Source organism: Drosophila nasuta, chromosome 2R, assembly GCF_023558535.2.
Source record: "Drosophila nasuta strain 15112-1781.00 chromosome 2R, ASM2355853v1, whole genome shotgun sequence".
Taxonomy (NCBI): domain Eukaryota; kingdom Metazoa; phylum Arthropoda; class Insecta; order Diptera; family Drosophilidae; genus Drosophila; species Drosophila nasuta.
This window is the reverse complement of record NC_083456.1, coordinates 23,908,607-23,931,608: the sequence shown is the minus strand read 5'-3', so window position 1 is coordinate 23,931,608 and position 23,002 is coordinate 23,908,607. Positions and strand designations below refer to the sequence as shown.

The following is a 23,002-nucleotide window of genomic DNA, read 5'->3' as shown; positions in this document are numbered from 1 at the left end:
CTGCTCAGATATGGCTAACGATAATAATGAGGGACATTTAACGAATTGTCATTGATTTCGTTTCCCTTTTGAACCTGGCGATGGCAGCATCTTTTGTTTGCCACTGCTTTTGATACATTAAGCACACACGCGCACCCCACAAAAAAAAAGTGAAGTTGCTGATTGGAGTAAGGTAGCGATCGTAATTTAAAATTGCTTAAGCAGCTGCTTTATGTGCGCAACAAAAAAAAAATGGAAATTGTCTTGAATAATTATGTTCGAAATTTAATTAATAAGTTTGACGCTGGCCGAACAACAACGAACAACGAGAACAACCGAAAAGGTCTTGGCCTATTGTCTCTGTGTGGCCACAAGCCCACATTTGACCCAAACTTTCTAATGATGCTGAATTTTTTTTTGTTTTCTGTGTTTTGTGTTTCTGCTGTTTTTTTGGTTTTGAAAAATGAGTAGCAACAGCAGAAGCAGCAAGCAAGTCGCACAAAAATGATGTTAAAAAGTTGGCGCAAGGGATTGCTGCTCTGCTTCCTGGGGCAGTGTCCAGTTTTGTAGGTCATTAAAATTTGTGCCTTTTTCCATGTCGATATAAATAATGAGCAGTTGCAAATATGTATTGTTCAAGTTACAACTTTTTAGCTACATATTTTTTCAATCAGACCGAAGGAAATAGCCGGAAATGGTTGTTTAAGTAGCAGCCTATAAGTATGCTTCACATTAATTCAATCGCATTTACTGTATTAATAACAGCCTGGAAGTATGCTATACATTTATTCAATAGCATATTCGACTAGCAGCCAGAAAGTATGCAACACTTTTTAGCAGCCACAAAGCTACTTTATCAATCGACAGCAGTCTATTCAAGCGGCAACTGTTAACACATTTAAATATTGGCAACAATAAATTATTTACTCAAGCGGCAACAACAAACCAACTAAACTTAACTCAGTTCATAGCTGCAAGCACTTGACTTGATTGCCATGCCAAGGACAATTGGCTAAAATACAAAGCGCACAGTGCACTGTGGTCAACACAACTTGGCCTCAATTAGCCCAGTGTCTTCCAGTGATAAATTAAGTGTTTATGTTGACAAAAGTGTGAGATAAAGATGGAGTGGAGAGAAAATAAATGCTTGCGGACTTAATCTAGTGTGTTGCCTGTAGATAAATGGAATGTATAGTTGTTGTTATAGTTGTTTTTGGCACTTACCTGCATAGAACAAAGGTAGCAGATTGAAGACAATAACAAGCGGAAATACAGTGCGTGCAAATTTTTGCATATCCATAAAGATTTTGACAGTCCGTGAGCCGAGGGCAGTGGCAGCGACATTGTTTGTGCAGTGTTGATAGATTTTTCGTTGTTTGCTTGCTGTTGTTGTTGTTCCTGTTGTTGTGGATGTTGTTGTGGCTGTTGCTGTTGTTCGTGTTGTTGCTGTTGCTGTTGCAGTGTCCTGACCTTGGCCGTATTTGGTTTTGGAAGATAAGCGTGATTGTATTGCTGGCTTACAGTTGCTAGTTGCTGTCGTTGTGGTGCACTCACTCCTGTTGCTGTCGTGGACAACTTGCTTAGCATGGCCAAGAGCAACAGTGGCAGCCACAGTAACAACAGCAATGTGTTGCCATCCCGCAACGCAAGTGCCAATAACGTCGCTGTCGTCATTGCAATTAGCACCATGTGAACTTGCGACAGGATATTGCTGATGCAGTTCCTGCTGCTCCTGCTGTTGTTGCTGTTGCAGCATTTTGGCGCTGCTGCTATTGCTGTTGCTGCCGGCAGCAATCTCATGTATTGTCCATAACCAATTTGACGCACCTTTTTCACATCCACTCGACGCTTGTGCATCATCTGATGCTGATGCTGTTGCTCTTGCAGTTGCTGCTGCTGCTGCAGCTGCTGTCGTTGCTGGTTCGAGTGTTGCTGGCGTGAGTGGCTGCCATGTTGCTTCCAATTTACTTTGTGTTGCTCCTGTTGCTGCTCCTTCTGCTTTTGTTGTTGTTTTTGTTGTTGTGTGGCACAGAAACGTTTCACTTTCAAATTGCTTCCGTTTGCTGTTGTTGGCTGTGTGTTGCTGTTGTTGTAGTTGCTGCTGCTGTTGTAAGAGTTGGCGTGTTGTGATAGAAGTAGACTTGTTTGTTGTTGTTGTTGTTGGTGTGTTATAGAAATGTCGCATCTGTGCTGAGGCCATGTTGTGCCCTGGAAAATGAAAGAGTAAAGCAAGAAACATAATATGTTAAAAAGATGTCAACAGAAAAAAACCAAAAAAAAAAGGATCCCATCAACTGAGTGCAGCAAAGGACCCCTAGGGAGCAGGAGCAGGAACAGGAGCAGAAGTCGTCTCTTTGTACATATGTACTCTTATACACCCCCGAAGATAAACAAACAGCCAATATGTTTGTGTGTTTGGATGTATTTCACATGAACTGACCAATACCCAAATTCATTGAATTCGAGTATAACTTTGATGGACTCCGGGCTATTCCCTTAGATAATCGATTCGCTTTGCTATTTAGTGCGAAATTCCTGCCTTTGCTGCTTTGCTGCTTTGCCTTTGCAGTCTTTGTGCAACGTGGCGCGGAGGATTACGCGCCACACAACAACAACAACACCAAAAAAGAAAAAAAAAAACAACATCAACATTTGGTTGATTCTCTCATTCTCATGCTCTGTGTATTTAGGTTATCTGCCATCTGCGATACTTCTTTTTTTAATCAATTTCCAGTGGCAATGGCGATGGCCAACGGGGCAATCCTTTGACGTTTCGTTAGACCACTTCTTGTCTCAAATGAGGGTTTTATTTTGCTTTTCTTTTTTATTTGCCATTGCCGGCGGCTTATTTCTTTGAATTCGTCTCTTTTTTTTTTTTTTAATGTTTATACATGCAATTTAAAGCTGAACTTGTTAAATCAACCTAATGGATGCTTTCAGCAGACATTTACAGTATTACCAAATTACTATACTTTGATTGCGAATGTTGTGTTGTGTTGTGTTCAATGTCAACGGCGGCAAGTTGACTTTTGTGCTTTAATACGTAGAGCATTATGCAAAAAGTAATTACAAGTTATTTGCTAGCTGTTTTATTTGTATTCTTTTGGTAATAAATGATTTATAAGAGGAACTGATTGCAATTCAGCTTGAGCTGGTTTTAATAAAAACATTGTTATAACAGCATTCCTTTTTTAAACTTTCTTCGGCTTTGAGTCTATCCATTTTATTAATTTCTGTTCATTTATAGACACTGCGAGATAAATAATTCCAAAAGTTTATAAAATAATATCTGTATAACTATTATGTATTCGAATGTGACTCTTTTTTTTTTAATTCTCCATTAATTTTATTTATTTCTTTACATAAGCCACGAATAAATTATAATTTTCTAATATATTTTTATAACTTTCTTTCTTTATTTGCTCTACTTTATTTCATTAGTTTCATTTCTTTCTTAAATAATGGTGATAGATTATAGTCACAATTACAGTTCTCGAATATGATATTTAAAAACTATTTTGAATACTAAAGAAATTGTAACTATTAAAACAATTTCTCTAATTCGTCATCTATCTCTTATCAATAAAATTTCAAAAGATAACAGTCCTATCTTTTATCCGTTTACTGTTAACTGTCGACAGTTAACATTTTCTTCCTTTTAAAGCTTTTGTTCGCTTACAAAAGTTAACAAGCACAAGCTTTTGTGCCAAATACAAAGTTAGCCAAGTTTCGCACTCTCGTTTCCTGTTTTGTAATTTTACACGAAAAGCTCTCAGGTTCGTTATTGTAAGCGGGTGATAGAAGCTTTTACCGCCCGTAAATTTGAGTTATTAGCTAGAGGAGCTTTTAGCGCATGTTACGGCCATAACTAATATCAGTTGGCGTATCATAACGCTTTCAGCTGTGAATAATAATAAATTATCTTCAAGTGCAATGGATTAGCCTAGCCACGCCCACATTCTCAGGCAGCGAACATTTATCACAGCAAATTTGTTACAGAGACAGAGTAGAGAGAGAGAGAGATGGGAGAGTGGGAGTGAAAGAACTCTAGGGTTATCTAACAAAATGGAGTGTGTGACGAGTCTTGAAGAGTCGTCCTTGTGCCGATTACAGACACTGATAATAAAGTAAAAATTGCAACAATGAACGAGCGCATAGTTGTCATTGTCATGTTCAGCTGATGGCAAACAGACATAGATACATACACACACACACACACACAAACACCGAGTCGGATACAGACAGAGCTAGAGATGCGGATGCGGATACGTAGGACATTCGCCCACACGTAACACGGAAGCATAAAGTGCTCGTAATCAACGTAAAATTCCAAAGTGTGTGTGTGTGTGTGTGTGTGTGGCACACATGTGACTTGCTGTTAACGCATTCGAGTGTCCTTTGGCCCAAAATTGGCCCCCAAAAAAAAATATTCACAGCCACCCTTCACTCTCTCCCTCTCTCTCTCTCTCTGGCAATTTCTCCCCTTTTGGTCCAGTTGTAATTTTTCGTTTTGCTTCGTCGAAATGTCTGCAATGCTGCACTAATGTCATCAGGACATATGCGTAACTAGGTGAATGTGAGACATGCATGTGTGTGTGTCTGTGTGTATTTGTGTGCTTATGTTGCTTGTCAGCAAGCAGAGGGAGAGAAGAACAGTTGCTGAGTTGTCGAGTCTGTCGCTGGCTTTGCGGTTACTTCCTGTGGCATTTCAACATTGCTACAGCGTCCATTAATGTCAGTACGTGTTTGTACACACACACATACATGCATGTGTGTGGGTGTGACGCACCTGTAAAAATGTGTGTCCTGCTAAATAATTGAGGCAGCGTGCGCAACAAACTGAAAGCGGACAGTAAAAGTCACAAGCGAGAAGCGAGAACGCGAGTCTCGAGTCTCGTCTTTTGATGCGACTGCGAGTGCAGCAAAACAGTTGCCACATAATTGTTTATTTTGCATGCAAGCAACACACACAAACACACACACATGCAGACTGCACATACATAAATATAAAGTTGTTGATTTTAATTGCAATGCGAGAGTGAAAAGCGTCAGCAAGAAAAAAAAACCAACAATTTGTTTTGTCATTCTGCAATGTTTGTCACAATGTGAAGGTGTTGCTGTTGCTGCTGTTGTGTGTCACACAGACACACACACTTCTACTCACACCCACACCTATACACACATTTGCTCATACGTATAGCTGTTGTTGTTGTTGTATCTTGTTTTACGACTGTCGCAATGTTTATATTTGATGTGCTGACTGTTACTGCCACTCGGTTACCATTAGTATTTTTTGTAATCACGTTTCATGCAATGCATTCACAGCGAAACCACACAACGAGAGCGAAAGAGTAGGAGAGAGAGAGAGAGAGAGAGAGATGGAGAGAAAAAGCCATTTGGAGTGTAATTATAACCCTGACCAGTTTGGGTATTGGACAATTTATCTGTGTGGGTTTCGTTTAAAGTTAAAGCCACAACTGCAGCTGCAACCGAAGAAAAAGAATATAAAAACAATGGAAACAGCGCACAAAACAAAAAAATGGAAAGCTGAGAAAAAATTAAAAAGCAGCCGCAGCCAATTAGAGGCAACTAAAGCGCAGAAACCACTTCAAAGTAAGCGCAGAAAACACAGCGAGCGAAAAAGAGAGATTGCCAAGTAAGCAAGCAGCATAAAAATGAGAAAGACCAACAACTCGCACACCGACATCACAAATACACTTGCTGGCATATCGAAGAAACAGTTCGTCAGCCTTCAATCGTAAACTGAACATATGAATATTCAAATAGCTGACATAACAACAATCGCTTGGGGAGTTCAATTGATGAAACCGTCGTCGTCATAAGCCATAAGCCTTCTCGTCGTTGCCTTGGCTGCCATATGGCCAAAAGTTGTAAATATTGAACATTATTTGCTCAGAGTGAGTAACAAATAGTGAAATATTGAATAGTTGACTCAGACTCAAACAAAGTCAAATCCATCAGCAACTATGAGAATTAATTTTGCAAAATTTATAGCATACTTTTTGGGGGCAATATTTGTGCTTTGCGATCAAGTCATAAAAATAGCAGAGAAAGCTGAAGAGCATCGCACATTTCATGCACTCATCATGAAATTCCAGTTTTGTCCAGTTGCAACTGCAGAGAGTTGAGATGCCACTGCCTTTGAAGCAGAGACACCAGAGATGGCAAGCTGGCAAAAGCTGCCTGCAACAAATTGCGGCTGTTGCAGCGCACAAAAACTCCACCAACAACTTTAACTAGGGAATGCCAAGTTGCTGTTGTTGTTGTTGTTGTCCATGCATTGCATTGCACCCTCGTTGTGGTTGCATAAATTTGCTAAACCCAAAACGATGCAGAGACAGCGACAGCGACAGCGACAGGAAACGGAACCAGCTCTGACTGGTTGCAGCGCACACAAAAAACAAAAATGATTGACGTCAACACTGACAGCTGGCGGGAATGACCAACTGGGCGAATGAGTGAGCGACTGACTGACTAGCTGCTGGCAGAATTGACTGAGCAATTGAACGAGAAACCGACTGCAAAATTGGCTATTAGGCCGACTAGCAGATTGTCTACTAAGCGGATACATTGCTTTGGAATGCACTGATTGATAATTACTTACGACTGATTAAGCAATTGCTTGGAAGACTTAGTAACGGCGTAAACAATTGTGGTTGAGATGAAGAGACCAGACAATTGCTAGACTTAAGTTCTGACTGAATTAAAGCAACGAAAGGATTCGATGTAAATTGTTTAGATTGTTCACTAAATTGATTGAAATGCGGGATTGAGCAGTTGATTGACAGACAAATGGACTGTCAACAAGTACAAGATTGATGATTGAATAAGAATCATAATCTATTAATATCATAAAAAAAGAAAAATAGATTGAAATGCGGGATTAAGCAGTTGATTGACAGATAAATTGAATAACAAGTAGATTGATGATTGAATAAGAATCATAATCTATTAATATTATAGAAAAAGGATAACCTTAATGAAATACAAAATTGAGCCGTTGATTGACTGACCCACAGACTAACAATAAATAGATTGATGATTGAATAACAATCATCAAGCAATTGCTAGACTAGTTATTGATTGACAATGGAGAGAAAATGAGTAGGATTAATTGTTAGGTCAAGTACTGATTGAGTGTTTGATGATTTGTGATTGACAGTTTGATTGTTAGGTTGATTGATAGTCAAACGCTTTAACTAAGAAACAAGTTGACGGCTATATAACACTTATTAAATAATAATTGGCTTGATTGATAAGTAAAAACAGAAAAAACTGATTGAAATTCTAGCTTGCTCACTTGATTGACAAATGAATATCAATACAGATTATCAATCCATGAATTACGTATTTGTCTGTACTGATATATGCCTGTCAATCAAGTGGTCAAGAAATCATTTGGCAATATTTTCTGTTTTCATGATATATTTCATAATATTAACAACATTATTCAGTCATCAATCAAGCCAAGTTTCAACTTTCAGTATATTTGCTTATATTGATGATTGAAAAACACTTGATTGATTGATATGTTGAAGTTATTAGACGAAATGGACTGAGTACACAACTGTAATATTCAAGACTAAAAGAGCTGAAGACTGTCTGCAAAACTAATAAACTGTCTGAAATGTCGACCACACAGACTGATAAGCAAACTGACTAGAAGACTGAGTAACTGCATTCAGCTCGACAAGATTAAACAAGATGCGAATGCGAATATGCTGCTGTTGGTGATGCTGTTGCTGTTGCTGTGGCTGTTGCTGTTGCTGCTCTGCATGCTGTTGTCACTTCCGTTTTGCCGTTGCCACTGTGACAATCCGACTAAAGCCGCATGCTTAATGCCACACAATGCGTATGCATTTCAATGCGCGAGCCGTGCGACACTGTGGGCGTGGCATGCTGCTTAACTGTTATACTTGCAACAGTAGCAACAACAGCAACAACATCAACAACAACAGACTGTATAAATATATGAATTCTTTGGCGCTGTCATACGAATGCATTTTGTGTCGTTTCTGTTTTTTTTTTTTTCGTTGTTCGTTTGTTATTTTGTCAGCAGAGTTATTGCAGCATGATGCATTTGCGTGGGCGTTGGGCGGTGTGAGGTGGGCATGGGCGTGGCAAGCAGTCATGCATGCCAGACTGGCTGCCTGGCTGCCTCGCAGTCGAGTTGCATGTGGCATGCATGGGCTGGCAGCAAAGGACGACACCAAAGCCAAGGCACAACTTCAACGCAATCATCATCATCGAGTTTAGCTCAGCCCAACAACAACAACAACAACAACAGCAACATCATCATCATCTGCAAGTTGGCTGTGGAAATTAGCGAGACGACACATGTGTGCGTGTGTGTTGCAGTTGTATTGTGTTGTTGCCACTGTAGTTGCTGCTGTTGCTGCCTTTATGACAAATGGTAATTTAAATTTGGCTTTTGTTGCCGCCGCACACACACACACACACACACACATTCAGCTTAAATTGCCAGCCTTACACACTGCGACACTGTGCACTCATTATGCTTGAAAATAATTTGTAGTTTTTAATTAGAAAACGTTGTAGCTCAGCGTTTTTATCAGCATCCACATTCATGCCGAGATATATAGTCGGTTTCGTTATGCAATGCCATTGCACATGTCAAAAACTACAAAATGCTTCACTGCATAAATATGCAATGCGCTTGCTAATAGTTCGGGGCATATGCGGCGTATGCGTAATGCATGAGCTCTGTGTGCTCTGGGCATTAAGTTAGCAGCATATCAACAAGAATCTACTACTAACTTCTCCCTCCCTTCTTCCCATCCCCAGTGCACCAAAGTGGCCAAAATGTCCAAAATGGCCCCAAGTAACACACACACACATAGTTTGAGTTTGAGTTTAAATTTGAGTTTGAGTTGAGTTCAGTCGTCTTACATCATCGTTTCACAGACAAGCGGTAACAACTTTGAAATTGTACTCGACTGCGAGATACCCGGTACACGATTTTTGTTCGTCTGTCGGGTATATTTTGAATGTAGTAGTATATTGACATACCAACTATACATTTCGCTGTATTTCGGTATTTTTTTGTATATTAAATTTGGCATATTTTAGCATTAAGTGCTGTATTATTGAAATATACCGAAATGTACTTTTGGTATTATGAATGTAGTAGCATACCGACATACCAAATATACATTTTGGTATATTTTAGTATTTTCAGTATACTAAACTTGGTATATTCTAGCTGTATTTGAAATATATCGAAATATACCGACATACCAAACATTCATTTCAGTATATTTAGGTATTTTTTAGTATATTTTATATAATTACATTTTATCATTAAGTCCAGTATTACTGAAATATACCGAGATGTGTATTTGGTATACTACTCCATTTAAAATATACTATTTGAGACTACTACTACTATATATACTATATTTCGTCCTGTGACAAACATTTCGTCTAAGCACAAGAATATAACTCCCTTCTAACCAATGGGTAGAGGGTATAAAAAGTTAGCCATTGAAAGGACAAAAGTGTATGCTTATTTTGGAATTCAATTTCAGGGATTTGAGGCACTTGATTATATATGAACATGCTCGTATATACTCACCATATCGTCTGCATTTAGAGCGCTTGGGTACACCACGTCCTAATCACGGAATCTGCCAAGTTTCTGCAACAACAAAATAAAAAAAGAGAAGGAAACTTAGTAAGTAAGTGAGTGAGTGAGTGAGATAAAGATACAGAAGTTAAACTCGAGTGAACTGCATTTTGAGAACGGGGGGAGCGGGACGAGTTTTGCAGTTTGCATGTGAACTTAATGGCTGACAGGACTTTGCGAGCTTGTGCAACTTTAATGAGACTTTGGCGCCGGAAGTTAGAGCTAAAGTTTACAAGCTGAAACTGAAGCTGAAGCTGCTAAAGCAAAAGTTGTTTTGGGTGTGTCAAAAAAATAAATAGCAGCGAAGCAGCATCAAATCAATTTCGAAAGCGAGAAGAGAGAGAAGAGCATTAAACAGCGACAGCAAAGTATGCGTGCAAATAGATAAAAATGCCAAAAGCCAAGACAGCTGCGAGGGGCGAGAAGCTACAAGCTACATATGTGGCAGTGGCTGTGGCAAGTGAGGGACAAGTGAAGCCGCAAACAAATTGTAAAAATGGAGGAGATGAAGCAAGAGAGAAAGAGAGAGACAGAGAGAGAGACAGAGAGAGAGAGAGGGAGCGAGGGAGTTTGCCTGGTAGCATTGGCAGCACTTTTAGCCAACTCCCAGAGCAATTTATCATCTCTATGTTTAAAATTTATTACATTTATTTTATGTTGTTTTCCTTTTTCCCTCCTCCATACTTTCTTTTCTCGACTCGTCGTCGCTTGCTCGCCTGTTTTAACTGCTTTTCCTGTGCCATTTCATTGTGCGTGTCTGCGGCTCTCTAACAATTCCCAGACAACACTTTAAAAGCCAAGTCGAGTAGCAAAAAAGAGTTTTTCACCCCATTTCGGTCTGAGTTATAGCGGTGTTATAATTGCATTTATGTGGCTAGCTGCATTTCTAAATGTAGTTCGATCAAAACTAACGATTCGCAGCTTATGCAATTGCGCATACGCAGCGTAGGCCCCCCAAAAAAAATGGGCACTGCCAAATTCCTTTTGATATCAATTTGCTGGCAAAAGCATTTGTTTTGTTGCCAGCTTTGGCCACAGCTGCAAACAAAATCCGATTAGAATGGCATTCTAACCCGCATCGTTTGGGCCCCTCTCCACCTCTCTGTGTCTCTCTTGCTTTGTCCATCTGCAGTGTGTGCCAAATGAAATTGTTTCGAATGGTTGCTGTTGTTGTTTTGTGTTGGATAAAAAACCAAACTAATTCCACAAACGGCGCACAGTGGCTGCCAAAACGTTGCGCCCCGATAACCGCAAAATGCAAAATGCCAAATCAATGGAGCCTGGCAACCACGACTGTATTTCGAATTTCACACAAACACAAACACACAGACAACAATTAGAATACGATAATGCATTTAAAGTTTCCTTTGACCAGCGCGTGAATTTGCCGCAATAATGGCATCATGGGCACGATAATGATATCAACGCCAAGTCAGTGAATTTAATGCAATTTTCAAGCGTCAAAATTAAATCAATTTTTCAGCTCAAACAAGTTGAGGAAGGCGGAGGAGGAGGAGGAAGTGAAGGAGAAGAGGAGGGGAGGCCAGCGTGCTGCCACTTTGCATTTGCCAACATTTTTTGCCACATTATATAAATCGCATTTAACACCGTCGTTGTCAGTTTATTTTGTTGAGGGGCAGCTGTTCTTTCGTGTTGTAAATTTACACACAATACTCAATCAAACAATGTAACAAATGTAATGAATATTTCAAAATGAACCATTGTGTATGTCCTTTCATTTATTATTAACAAACGATTTTATTTCACGTATTAACAATTTATAGTGTCAACAAACAAATAGCAAATGAAAATAAGCAAATTACAATTGTGTGGAGAGAGCTTATGCGACTAGAAGATGCTCTAATATTTATTTGAAATCATGAAACATTTTTAGATTATTTATGTAGAGAAAAGTAAAATAGGAAATAACAAAGTGAAATTATGTTTGCTGATATATTGGACTAATAGATACTTTAAACACTTGGAATATACATAGTAAAGAAATAATAAAACGTTTTAATGTACTAAAAACATTACGCAAAAAATGTTCTTATTAAAAGTTGTATTTTAAACTAAAGTAAGAACAACATGGATTGAAAGTTGACGAGAAAATAAATAGAATTACTTTAAATGAATGATTTGAACAATAAAAACCTTGTCGAATTTTAGTGAAGCTCACAAAAAACACATAGAAAGACTTTAAAATAATGAATTCAACCAATAAAAATATTGTCGCAGACTTAAAATATTATACAATAGATTTATTTTTTAAAATGTACATACAGATAGCAAAAGAAAATAGTAGCAAATAAAATTAAATTGCGATGACTTAGCAAATTTGAGTAGGCACAAAAAATAAATAAATCAATTGACGAAACATTTTAGAATGCAATTTAAAATTACATAAAAGATTTTGCTATAGAATAAGAACAACATTGCTGCAAAGTAGTCAACAAAATAAATAGTAATTGTTTTCGCAAACAATTTAAATAACTGCAGCAGCTTTGAGCACAAACCACAGATTGCAACTCAATTTAGACTTTGCTCGAGCATAGACAATTAAACTAATTCAAGTTCAAATTGTTTCTGTACGAATTAAATGTGCAATTTCAATTAAAGCAACGTCTTCTTCTTATCAATTGATGTTGCCAACATACGTGAATATACGATTCTGTTATTGCAATTTGAGTTTATTGTTTTCTAGTGACAGCAACTAAATGCAAATGCAAATGTAAATCGAAATGCAAATGCAGCACAAACGCACTCCCAGAGGAAAGAGAAAGACCGAGAGAGAGAGAGAGAGAGAGGAGGCAATTTGGCAAATCGAATTGGCAGCGAAATTGAGAATCAAACAAGCGGGAAAATCAATTGGGAGCTGTCAGCTGATTTGTTTGGCAGTTGCAACACAGTTGAAGTTGACAGCAGCCGTTCGATGAATGACGCTTTAATGAGAGAGTCATTAGACAGTTTAAACACCGAACAGCTTTCCAGAGTCGTTAATCAACGTTTGGTTTTTGTGTGTGGTGTGACAAAGCGTGATAACAAGAAAAAAGCAACAGCAACAGCTAGAGATAAACTTAATTCATTTCTTTCATTCTCTCTCTCTTTTTTTTACGGGGCTACAAATTGAAAAAGTCGTGTGACAATGAAGTATGATTGTGCGCCTCGATGTATGCAACATAAATTATCAAAGTGCAAGTTGCAAATTACTTGGCCTTCGCCGCTAGATGAAGCAGCAGCCAGAAGCCAGCAAGCCGGAGCAAAAGCGCACGTTGTGTGCACATAATTCCAAATTTATTACGAATTTACGTGCCGTGTCACATGATGCATGGCTTACACACGGCCAACACACAAAGTATTTGAAGGAGCAGCAGCAGGAAGTGGGCAGCAAGTGCAACGAAGCAAAGCAACGCGATGCGATGCGATGCGCCTTTTGCTCAGGTATCCATGGCACGTTGGGGGCGTGTGTCACATGCAAAATAAGGTCACATACAGAAGAGAAAGAGAGAGAGAGAGATCTGCTTTGCTGCTCGTTACCTCGTTTAAGACAAGCCAACGCCTTCAGCTGTAAAGAGCAGCCTTTGTGTCAACTTCCGCTTCCGCCTACTGCTGCTGCTGCTGAGCAAGCAATGTCCATTTGGCCACGCCCACACTCCAAGTCTGTCGCCGTGTTTAGCTCGTTTCGATTTAATGCATCATTGCCTGGCATTTGAAATGCAGCCAACACCCAAACAGCCACAGACAACACCCACAGACAACAGCAGCATCATCCGCAACAAGCATTTTGCCGCAGCGTCAACAGCCACCGCAATGCACATTTGGCTCTATTCGCCAGGACACTCTCAGGATACTCAGAGAGCAGCAGCAGCAGCTATCGACAAAGAATGTTATGCATTTGATGTTTTTGGCCTTTTGTTTCGCCCGCTGTGTGTTAACAATCTTGTACTTGGCATCCAGTTTAACTATTAACGCTGTTGCTGTCGTGCCATCATCATTTTCCATTTTCCATTGTCCTTGCTGCAGCGGCAGGTAAAAGGATGCGCATAAAAGTTCTTAAATTGATTTGGACAGGCGACAGCAGCAGAAGGAGGAGCAGGAGGAACAACAACAGCGAAACGACACAGCACGTGATATTAAAAGGAAAAAACCCAATCAAATTTAAATTTAACAATATGAGGTGCTAAAAGAGCCAAAGCAAGCACAATTTTGTGTCTCAATTTTGGCCGTTGTTTGCCTTTAAGCACAACTTTTTGAGTGTGCGACAAGATAAGTAAGAAATTTTTGCACTTAAAAATTGAATATAACTAGTTTTTGTTATAGGAAAACTAGTTTGAGGATTTGAGTTAAGCTGCTTCCGGCATTCATTTACTTAATTATTTTGTATTGTTTTTTTTTGTGTACAACCAAAATAATTTAAATATATCAAAATGCATAAAATGTAAAGAGATCAGATTAAAATTGTAAGTGATTTAAGAAATAATTTTATGTAAGAAAAAACGGCTGCTGAACTTGGGTCATAGTTGATTTGGTTGACAATCTGGTACTCTATGGTATTTTTTTTTAAACAGAATGGTATATTAATAGACCAATTATGGTCTTCGGTATAATTTAGAATTATTTTCTATTAAATTATGCTGCATTTTCACAATTTGTTTTGCTTTCTTTGCTTTGCAGGTATCTTATAGTGGAGCTTACTACAGCTTTCTTACTTGAGGCATATTTTGTACTATATAGCATTTTTATAGTATATTAATATACCAACTATAGTATTTGGTATATATTTACTTTTTTTGTAGTTTAGTGTGATGCATTTTAAGAATATAATTATAGTTGATTTGGTTGACAATCTGGTACTCTATGGTATTTTTTAAACAGAATTGGTATTTTAATATGCAAATTATAGTCTTCGGTATATTTTAAGACTATGTTTTGCTTTATAGCAGGTATCTTATAGTGGAGTATATTAAAGCAGCTTTCTTACTTGTGGCATATAGCATTTTTATAGTTTATTAATATACCAAATACTATATTTGGTATATTTTTACATTTTTTTTTTTTGTAGTTTAATGTGTTGCATTTTAAGAATATAATGCCACATTTCCGACATTGCAGATGAGAACATTTATGTTGTAAAAATCTATCTACTTTTGAACGTGTTTCTAAATATCTTTTGGTAACATCGAATGGTTTAAGACCTTTAAAGAATTCTCTTCTAATTAGTGGAATTTTTAAAAGGCGTCAAGCAAAAAAGAGAATATAAAATAAAATATATAAATTGGCTCTATACATTTTTTAAATAAAATTTCTCCACTTCTTATTTACTTTAAGGGACTTCCACACAATGACCAGTGAATACAATGTATCTCTGTGGCTATTCAATAAGTAAGTTCGCCTAGAGGCATGTCCTTCTTACAGCCCAGAGGCTGACGGGCCAAAGATGCATTCATATCAGTTGATTAGTGCAGCGCTCACAAAAGGCAAAAGCTGCTTCGCACATAAGAAAGAAGAATGAAGAAACGAGCAAAAGAATCGGAATAGCAAATGCCTGCAGCAAGGAAAGTAAACACACACACACACACACATACACATATACATCGAAAGATTTTTAATAATGTGAGACGAGCAGAGAGACTGAGACGACAGACGGACGGATGAAGCAAACAGTCTGAAGTAGACGCAAAATTAGCGCGAGGTTGCAGAAAATTGAAAGCAAATGAAACTGAATTGCATTTCACAAGAGCATTTTCAGCATTGGCGCCAGAGTCGGGGTGTGTGTGTGTGTGTAAGTGTGAGTGTGAGTGTGTGTGCTCAATGTGTCTCTATTGACTCTTGTTGCTGCGCATAACCAATGCAATTAGCCAAGCGACACGCCCCCTCACCACCCTCGCATTTCTCATAGTTATAGTCAGAGTTATAGTTATAGTCAGAGTCAGAGTCGGAGTCAGAGTTCTACTTACATTTATGCTTGTCGTTGCATGGCATCGCATTTGCTGTTCCACTCTGGCCATGTCCTTTGGCAGCGCTACATTTTCAGTTAATTGCTTCAGTTGTGCCAAAAACACAAAAAACAAAACCGAAAACGAAAACAACAAAAAATGTAAAACAAAAAACACAAAAACGTTGAATGGAAGAAAGTCTTTTGTTCCAATGTTGAAATTGCCAGCTGCAACGAGAACGAAATGTGACTGATAAATAGAGAGCAAGAGAAAAAAAAAAACGAAACTAGAGAAATGTAAAAGAAATAGAACGAGCAATTGAAGTAGCTGCAAAATGCGAATTGGCCGCGCATAAAAAGCAACGATCCTTGTCGTTTGTACGCTTCAGCTATCTGCTTGAATATATAGAATATATATATATATATATATACTCATTGCATTCGTAAATATGCTCGAGATGTAGGCGGGGATTGAGGCAATATTGTGTTGTAGCTACATAGCTGGTCAATTATGCGGCTCACGTAACAAAAGCACCATAATTGCCAAAAGGATATGCAAATTGCGGGCAGCCGCAAAGTATGCAATACAAACACAACGCAAAACGCAGAAAGAATAAAGCACACATATCAATGGAATTAATTGGTAAGCTATAGGCAGACAGACAGAGGAAGAAATCGAATTCGACTTTGAGATAGACAAACAACAAAAGCGCAGAGCAAACGCGTATCAATCTCAACAATAACAACAAAATCCACGCACACACACACACACACATAGACAGAGCACACATGCGCACGATTAGAGCGTGAGGCAGAGGTGACTAAATTACAACCAATTTTTATTGCTGCGAAAACAAAGGCGCAGCATATTATCACAGCAGCAAACACCAAACAGCAACAGCAATCAGAGGCATGGCAACAAAATGGCGACACGGGGCGTGGCTGGGCTGACGTCTGCACGTTCCACTAACAATAAATGATAAAACATAAATTCGCGCGCAACGCACACACACACACACACAAGCAGAGAGCAGACGCACACACACACACTCACTCACACACATGTGTGTATCATATCGTTAAAAGTCAATTGTAAACTTATGCGCCTGAAGGCACAGCTACAACTACTTTCACACAGTCACACACACACACAAACACGCATACATAGACAAAAGCTGAACGTGTTATGCGAATGTTGCTGCTGTAGCTGAACTGTTCGAATCATAATGCCGCCTTATCAGCAGCATTTAAATCAGCGCCTAAAACGACAACTCTGAAAACGTGGGCTGAGAAACGGCAGCTGAGGCGAGGCAGCGCTGCTCCTCCGCTGCTCGCTGCAGTAAAAGAAACCACTGAAGCGGCAGTTGGATAAAAGTTACATTGACATTGCCAAATAAGCAGCGTCGGCAGCGACAGCGACCGCACACAAACACACTCACACACAGTGACAAACGAAGCCAGGCAGACGGAGAGAGCGAGAGCGCAGCACACAGCAAAAGAGAGCATCCAAAGCGACTGCGCTGCTTGGCGTACACCAACGCAAAAGAGAGGCTCAAAATAAAGAGAGCAAGCGAGAGCGTGAGAACGCAGCGAATTCGTTTTGTGAAAGATGCTGCTGCTGCCTTGGCTGCTGTTAGCGTCGCCCTTTTTATATTCTCAAACGCATACCACAAACATTTGTTGTTGGTTTTGTTTTTACTTTTACCTTTTGCTGTTCACTGTTTGCCGTTCACTGTTCACTGTTCGCTGTTCCCTGTTTTCTGTTCGCTATTCGCCATTTGCCATTCGCCCATTTCGCTTATGCTTGGCTTGTTTACGCTTTGCCGCATATGTCGCTGCAAATTTGTATTTAATTGTGGCAGGCACACAAAAAGTAGGCAACAAAAACACACACAAACACACGGCGACTTGCAATTTCATTATTTGTTTTGTATTCTCTTGATTTTTAGCCCCGCTTTTAACTCTGTGTGTGTGTGTTTGTTTTGTTGTCCTCGCTGGTTGCTTACAGCAGAGACTGCTTCTTTTGGCTTTTAATTTTTTGCAGACGTCGTTTAATGACGTAACAATTATCTAGGCTCATCTGAGTACGCCCTTTATGGCACTCTCGGGTGCGCTTCTGCGGCCGTAGGCCGTCAATTGAATTGCCACACACACACACACACGCACAGGTACAACACACACACACGCACGCAGCAAGTCAAATAAAGATGCTCCTTTATGGCGTACAGTGTCATTTTTTGACATTTAATTAAAAAGACAAAAGTATCTTGGCCTTAAACTACTCGCAACTCGCTCGCTCTCCCTCTCTCTTTATCTCTCTGTCCCTGTCCTTCTCTCGCTCTCTGTCTCGTTTATGTGATATTGTAATATTGCCGTTGGCTTTTGGGTCCTGCAGCTTAATGTGCTGCTGCTCCTGCTGCTGCTAAACGTTTTGCAAATAACTATTTTTTATTCATAAACAGAACAGAAAACGTAGCACACTCTAAGCGACCACTTAAGTGTTTGTTGTTGTTGTCGTTGTTGCCTCAACAGCAGTGACAACAGCAACAACAGCAACAACAACAACAACAACGACAATAACAATGCTCCCCCCTTTTTCGGTTTTCGCAATCATCTGAGCACGTCCAGTGTGCTTGCTGCACAAGTGGAGCGCATGAATGAATGAATGAATGAATGAATGAATGAATGACAGACTCGCCTCGCATCGCTTTGCCTCGCCTTGCCGGTGGCATCATGAGTGGGCGTGGCCGCTGCTTAGCCAGTGCCCCCATTGTTAAATGCGGCTGCTGTTGCTGTCATTACTCGACATGCCTGTTACAGTTCTTCTTCTTCTTCTTGCTGTTGCTGTCATTTTCATCTAAGTGCACACCAAGTGCGCTCCAGGTTTCCCCTACACATGTCTGTGTGTGTGTGTGTGTGTGAGTTCTTGAGGTATTTGTTTGAGTGCAATGCTTGTTGCTTTTGTTTGCGCGCCTCGTTGTTATTGTTTTTTTTTTTTTTTGCTGTCGTTTATGCTCTTCTTTTTTTGGTTTGGTTTTTTTTTGTTGTGCTTCTTTTGTTTTGCATTGTGCCATTTGTGTGCATGGCTTGATTATTTTTGCATGCCACTGTGCGGGCCAGCGACCAAAAACCATTTTAAGCCGTTGGGCAATGAGGCCAAAATCAACATAGTTAAAAAAAAACAAGCAAAAAATTAAAAAAAATGCCGCATAACTAATAAATGCAGCTTATACTATGTGTGCGTGTGTGTCGGCCATTTTGCAGGCACTTGTTATATAATTTTTAAATATTTTACAGCATACTTTCAGGCGGGCGCCACAAATGCGATTTGCATTTGCGCTTCGAATATTTTACAGCATACTTTTGCGCGCAACTTATTTTCCACAACAAGCACAAAACGAAACTCCTTCAAACAAGAAGAAGAAGCAGCAGCAGCATCAGCAATACATTTGTAATTAAGAAAGTTTTGTCTGAAAAGCACTTGAATGAAATTTTAATTTATTTCTAAACTGTGCTGCCATTGTCATTATTGCCACACAAAACTTTTCTTAAGCGTTGACAGAGACGAAAGCAAACAGACAGACCGAGAAAGAGATAGACAAACAGACAGAATAGAGGGAGAGAGAGAGAGAAAGACATTGACTGAGAGTAAGGCAAAGAAATGCTATTAAATATTTAACCTTATCACGAGTCATTCTGCGATATTGAGACAAGCATTTTAAAATGCGACTACCGGAAACACGTTGGCCACAACATTAAGCGAGAAGCGAGCTCATGAAACGCTTAAGCTATCAACACGATATTCGGTAATTAACCCAGCTAAATACGATACTATGCCCAAATTATGCGACAGACGACAAAGCCATTCTTCCCCCCTTACTTTACTTGGCCCATGTTAATGGCCTTCGCCATAGACAACAACTGTATGTATGAGTGTGTGTGTGTGTTGTCTTTTTTATTTGTTTGGCGCATTATCGTGATTAAAATTTTGCAATTTTTAGAGCAGTTTTAAGCGTTGCCACCACGTTGCCATTAACAACTGTGCAGCATTCTTATCAGTGTGTGTTTCCCCTCTCTCCCCTTTTTCGTTCCTCCTCGTCCTCCTCCTTGCCATCCTTCACCTAATACACTCGACATAAACCCGCAAACTTTAACGGTATCAACAAAGAGCACAATACAGGAAGCAAATGAAAGAGCGGGAAACGTCAGCAGTGAGCATGAGGCAAAGAGACCGAGAGACCGAGAGAGAGAGAGAGAGAGAGCGAGGCGCAAGCTTTGCTTTTGCTTTTGCCTTGTTGGTGAATGATGCTCTTCGCTCTGCCGACGTCGACGGCGGGCAGCAAGCAGCGAGTGGAGGCAGCGACAGCGACAGCCGCAGCAGCCGCAGCCGAAAATCGCCCATTATCCATTTTTATTTTATCATCAATTTTATTACGCACAAAGTAAAGAGGCGCAACCGAAGCCGATGCGAAAGCCAAAGCCAAAGCAAGTTGATGATGTACTCTACAAAAAGCATCACACTGAAAATAACAACAACAAAGCGCACTCACGCACACACCAACACACCGACACACACACACACAGAGACAGACGCACACATGAATGCTGAGAGCAGCAGCTGAAGACACAACACGCCCTTTTCGCATTTTCTTTTATATATTTTTGTCACTTTTGAGTACTTTTCTCAACGCTCTTCGCTCGCTTTACTTTTATTCTTTTTTGTGTTTTGTGTTTTGTTGGGTTAACTAATTATTATTATTTATTGCTATTAATAATATGATTATTATTACCTGCAGTTGTTGCAGCCTTCTAAAAATATCCTTTTGTGATGAGAATGTTGCTGTTGTTGCTCTTATTGTTGTAGTTGTCGTTGATGATGAAGATGATGATGTTGTTGCTGAACACTTTTATTGTTGCTGTTGCTGTTTGCTGCACTTTTGTGTATGTGTGTGTGTATGTTGCCTCCACTTCGGGGCAAATATTTGCAAAAATCCTTAGGAATAAAGCCGTTATGAAAAAGGATTAGCACTGCACTTTGCACACAAAAACACAAACACACACGAGTATTACGATTATTATTTAGTTGTTGTTGTTATAGTTGTTATTGTTGTTGTTGTGTCAATTGTCATCTTGAATTTGCAACTAAATCAGCCACACACACATCTTTTTACTGGGGCACCTCGAACGTAACGAGGCATCTTCTCAATTGGCCGCGCAATCAGTCCCAATTTATTTATTATAGGCTCTTCTTTTTCCACTCTCCACGCTTATCGTCTTGATTAAATCAAGTATAGGCTAATAAAGCGAGTGGGATTTAAATTTAGTTTGCAAAACACCTTAACTAGATCTAAATTGGGCAAAGGAAAACTACTCCAAGTCGTAGTTCAACAACTATTTGTCGCGCCACAAATTGGACTGTGTTAAGCATCACATCACATCTCATCTCGCATTGTCCTCGTTTATTATTCAATTTACAAAACAGATTTTACAAAATGATCGCTTTGATTTGTCTGGCTAATTAACAAATAAAACAAAGAGACCTTCAAATGAGAGCAGCTTCAACTTAAGCTTAAGCTTAAGTAGGTCGCGCCCAGAGCAACAAAAAAACACAAAAAAAATAATAGAATGAAGAAGAAATGTGCATGTGGGTTGTGGACTGCAAGTGTGGAACGTGTGTGTGGATCAAACAACAGTGTTTTTAATTCTACAGTTTGTGGAATATATTTTGCAATTGCCAAATTCACATGTTTTGCTTTTCTTCAGTTTTGTTGTTGATTCTAAAACTCGCTGTGTTCTTTTTTTTTGGGAGCGGCCTCAGCGCAAAGCAAAAGGGAAGCAAAAGGAAAGCAGAGAGCTTTTCTCTTTTCGCCGTTTTTGTGGCCAAATCTTTGGCCAATTATTTACTCCACGCATTCGACTATCGTCTTTTTTTTTTGTTGTTTTCTTTTCTTCTTTTTTTTGTTGTTGCGCACACCTTTTTGTTGAGAATATTTGTTGTAAGAAATTTCATAAAACGGGAAAATTTCTTTGCGGGGGGATTGATTTTTTTTGCCTTTTACATTTTCGTTTTTTTTTTCATTTCATTTCGTGTTTGGCTATGCTGTGTGTTGTGTGTGTGTGGCGTAGCATACTTTTGGGGGTTGCGGTGCTGGCGCGGCAGAACCCGAACCCAAAAAACCGACGACAACAACAACAACAACCACAGCAACTCGCTCGCGCATATGTAACCAGCAACATCTCAGCAGCATCAGCAGCAGTAAATTTTTCAATTACAAAAATGTTGTCTTTGTTGTCTGATTCATTTTTGGTGGATCGCAAAATGGCACACTGACCCACACACACACTCACACACGCACGCACGCATAGACATTTATGTATGTACACACACACGCACACATAAACGCACACACTCACACACAGATAAACAAAGTCAGGCACGAGGCAGAAACAGAACTCAAACAGCGGCAAGCATCAAATTTTCTGCTTTGACCATCCCCACTTCCACTTTCCACTTCGCTATGCCTATTCACTTGATTCTTGTTATTGTTGTTGTTGTTGCTTGTGTATTTATTTGCCTGGACCATTTACCGAGCCTTTTTTTTAGCCGCAATCGTTCCGTCGCTCTCGAGTTACAAATTCACACTGTCGTCTCGCTGCCAGAGCAGCGAAAAACGTCGCCCAATAAGCATCGTGCTCCACGCAGCATCGTCGTCGTCGTCGTCGTTATCGTCGGATGCTGGTGTCGTCGCTGCCTTCGTTTCGTTGTTGGTTCTTTGGCCATTGTAAAGCCAAGGACTCGCCGGCGCCCACTCTCTTCTCTTCTGCTAAAGAGAGGCGTACACAATGTTTTTTTTGGAGTACGTGCGAAGAGCGGACGGAAGGCGTGATTAAACACTCAAAAGCTGCACTGTTAATGGGTGCATAACAAATGCAAATTACAACTAATGTTAATTGACAGGCATTAGCACGTGCAAATTGCATTCCATTAACACTACTGCAATAGCCACTTTTATTCTTACAGCATTGCCATTTTATATCTTTAAAAACTGCGAATTTTGGTGACACATTTTAAAAATACTATCAAATTAAAATGAACGATAAAGAAAAAGAAAATATTAACATCGATGTGGTTAAGACTGTCATAATTTATTAATATTGCGGCGCAGTTATTTTTGTGATCGAGAATATTACCAAACAGCTCAATTCGAAATTCGAATATAACAGTAAAAAACTTTAAACCATCGTGAAGAAACCCGATAACACTATCGAGACAATATTTCTAATTTGTTTAGTAGTCAATTAAAAAAATTTATTAAGATTAGTACAGATAATTTCTGATTTTTTTCTTAAAAAATAAGACTTTTTACCAATTGCAATTAGGGATTATGATACAAACAGAATGCAATTCAAATGTTGCGCTT

General features: G+C 39.3%; 1 protein-coding gene across 11 annotated transcripts in view; it reads right to left on the bottom strand.

The window, feature by feature from the left end:
- Nucleotides 1–23,002, bottom strand: part of LOC132787482 (cubilin) — a 61,269-nt gene that overhangs the window by 30,703 nt on the left and 7,564 nt on the right. For 5 of the 11 annotated variants that reach the window (XM_060794534.1, XM_060794539.1, XM_060794538.1 and 2 more), the window contains exons 1-5: nt 22,170–22,239; nt 20,372–20,574; nt 15,604–15,809; nt 9,596–9,658; nt 1,204–2,187 (exon numbers count right to left, since the gene is read on the bottom strand). In XM_060794534.1, the coding sequence (XP_060650517.1) occupies nt 1,204–2,179 (976 nt within the window). In that variant the 5' untranslated portion in view covers nt 2,180–2,187; nt 9,596–9,658; nt 15,604–15,809; nt 20,372–20,574; nt 22,170–22,239. Of the gene's footprint in view, nt 1–1,203; nt 2,188–9,595; nt 9,659–15,603; nt 15,810–20,371; nt 20,826–22,169; nt 22,241–23,002 lie in introns of those variants that run through there. The other 6 variants (XR_009632549.1, XR_009632548.1, XR_009632550.1 and 3 more) reach the window with 4 other exon arrangements.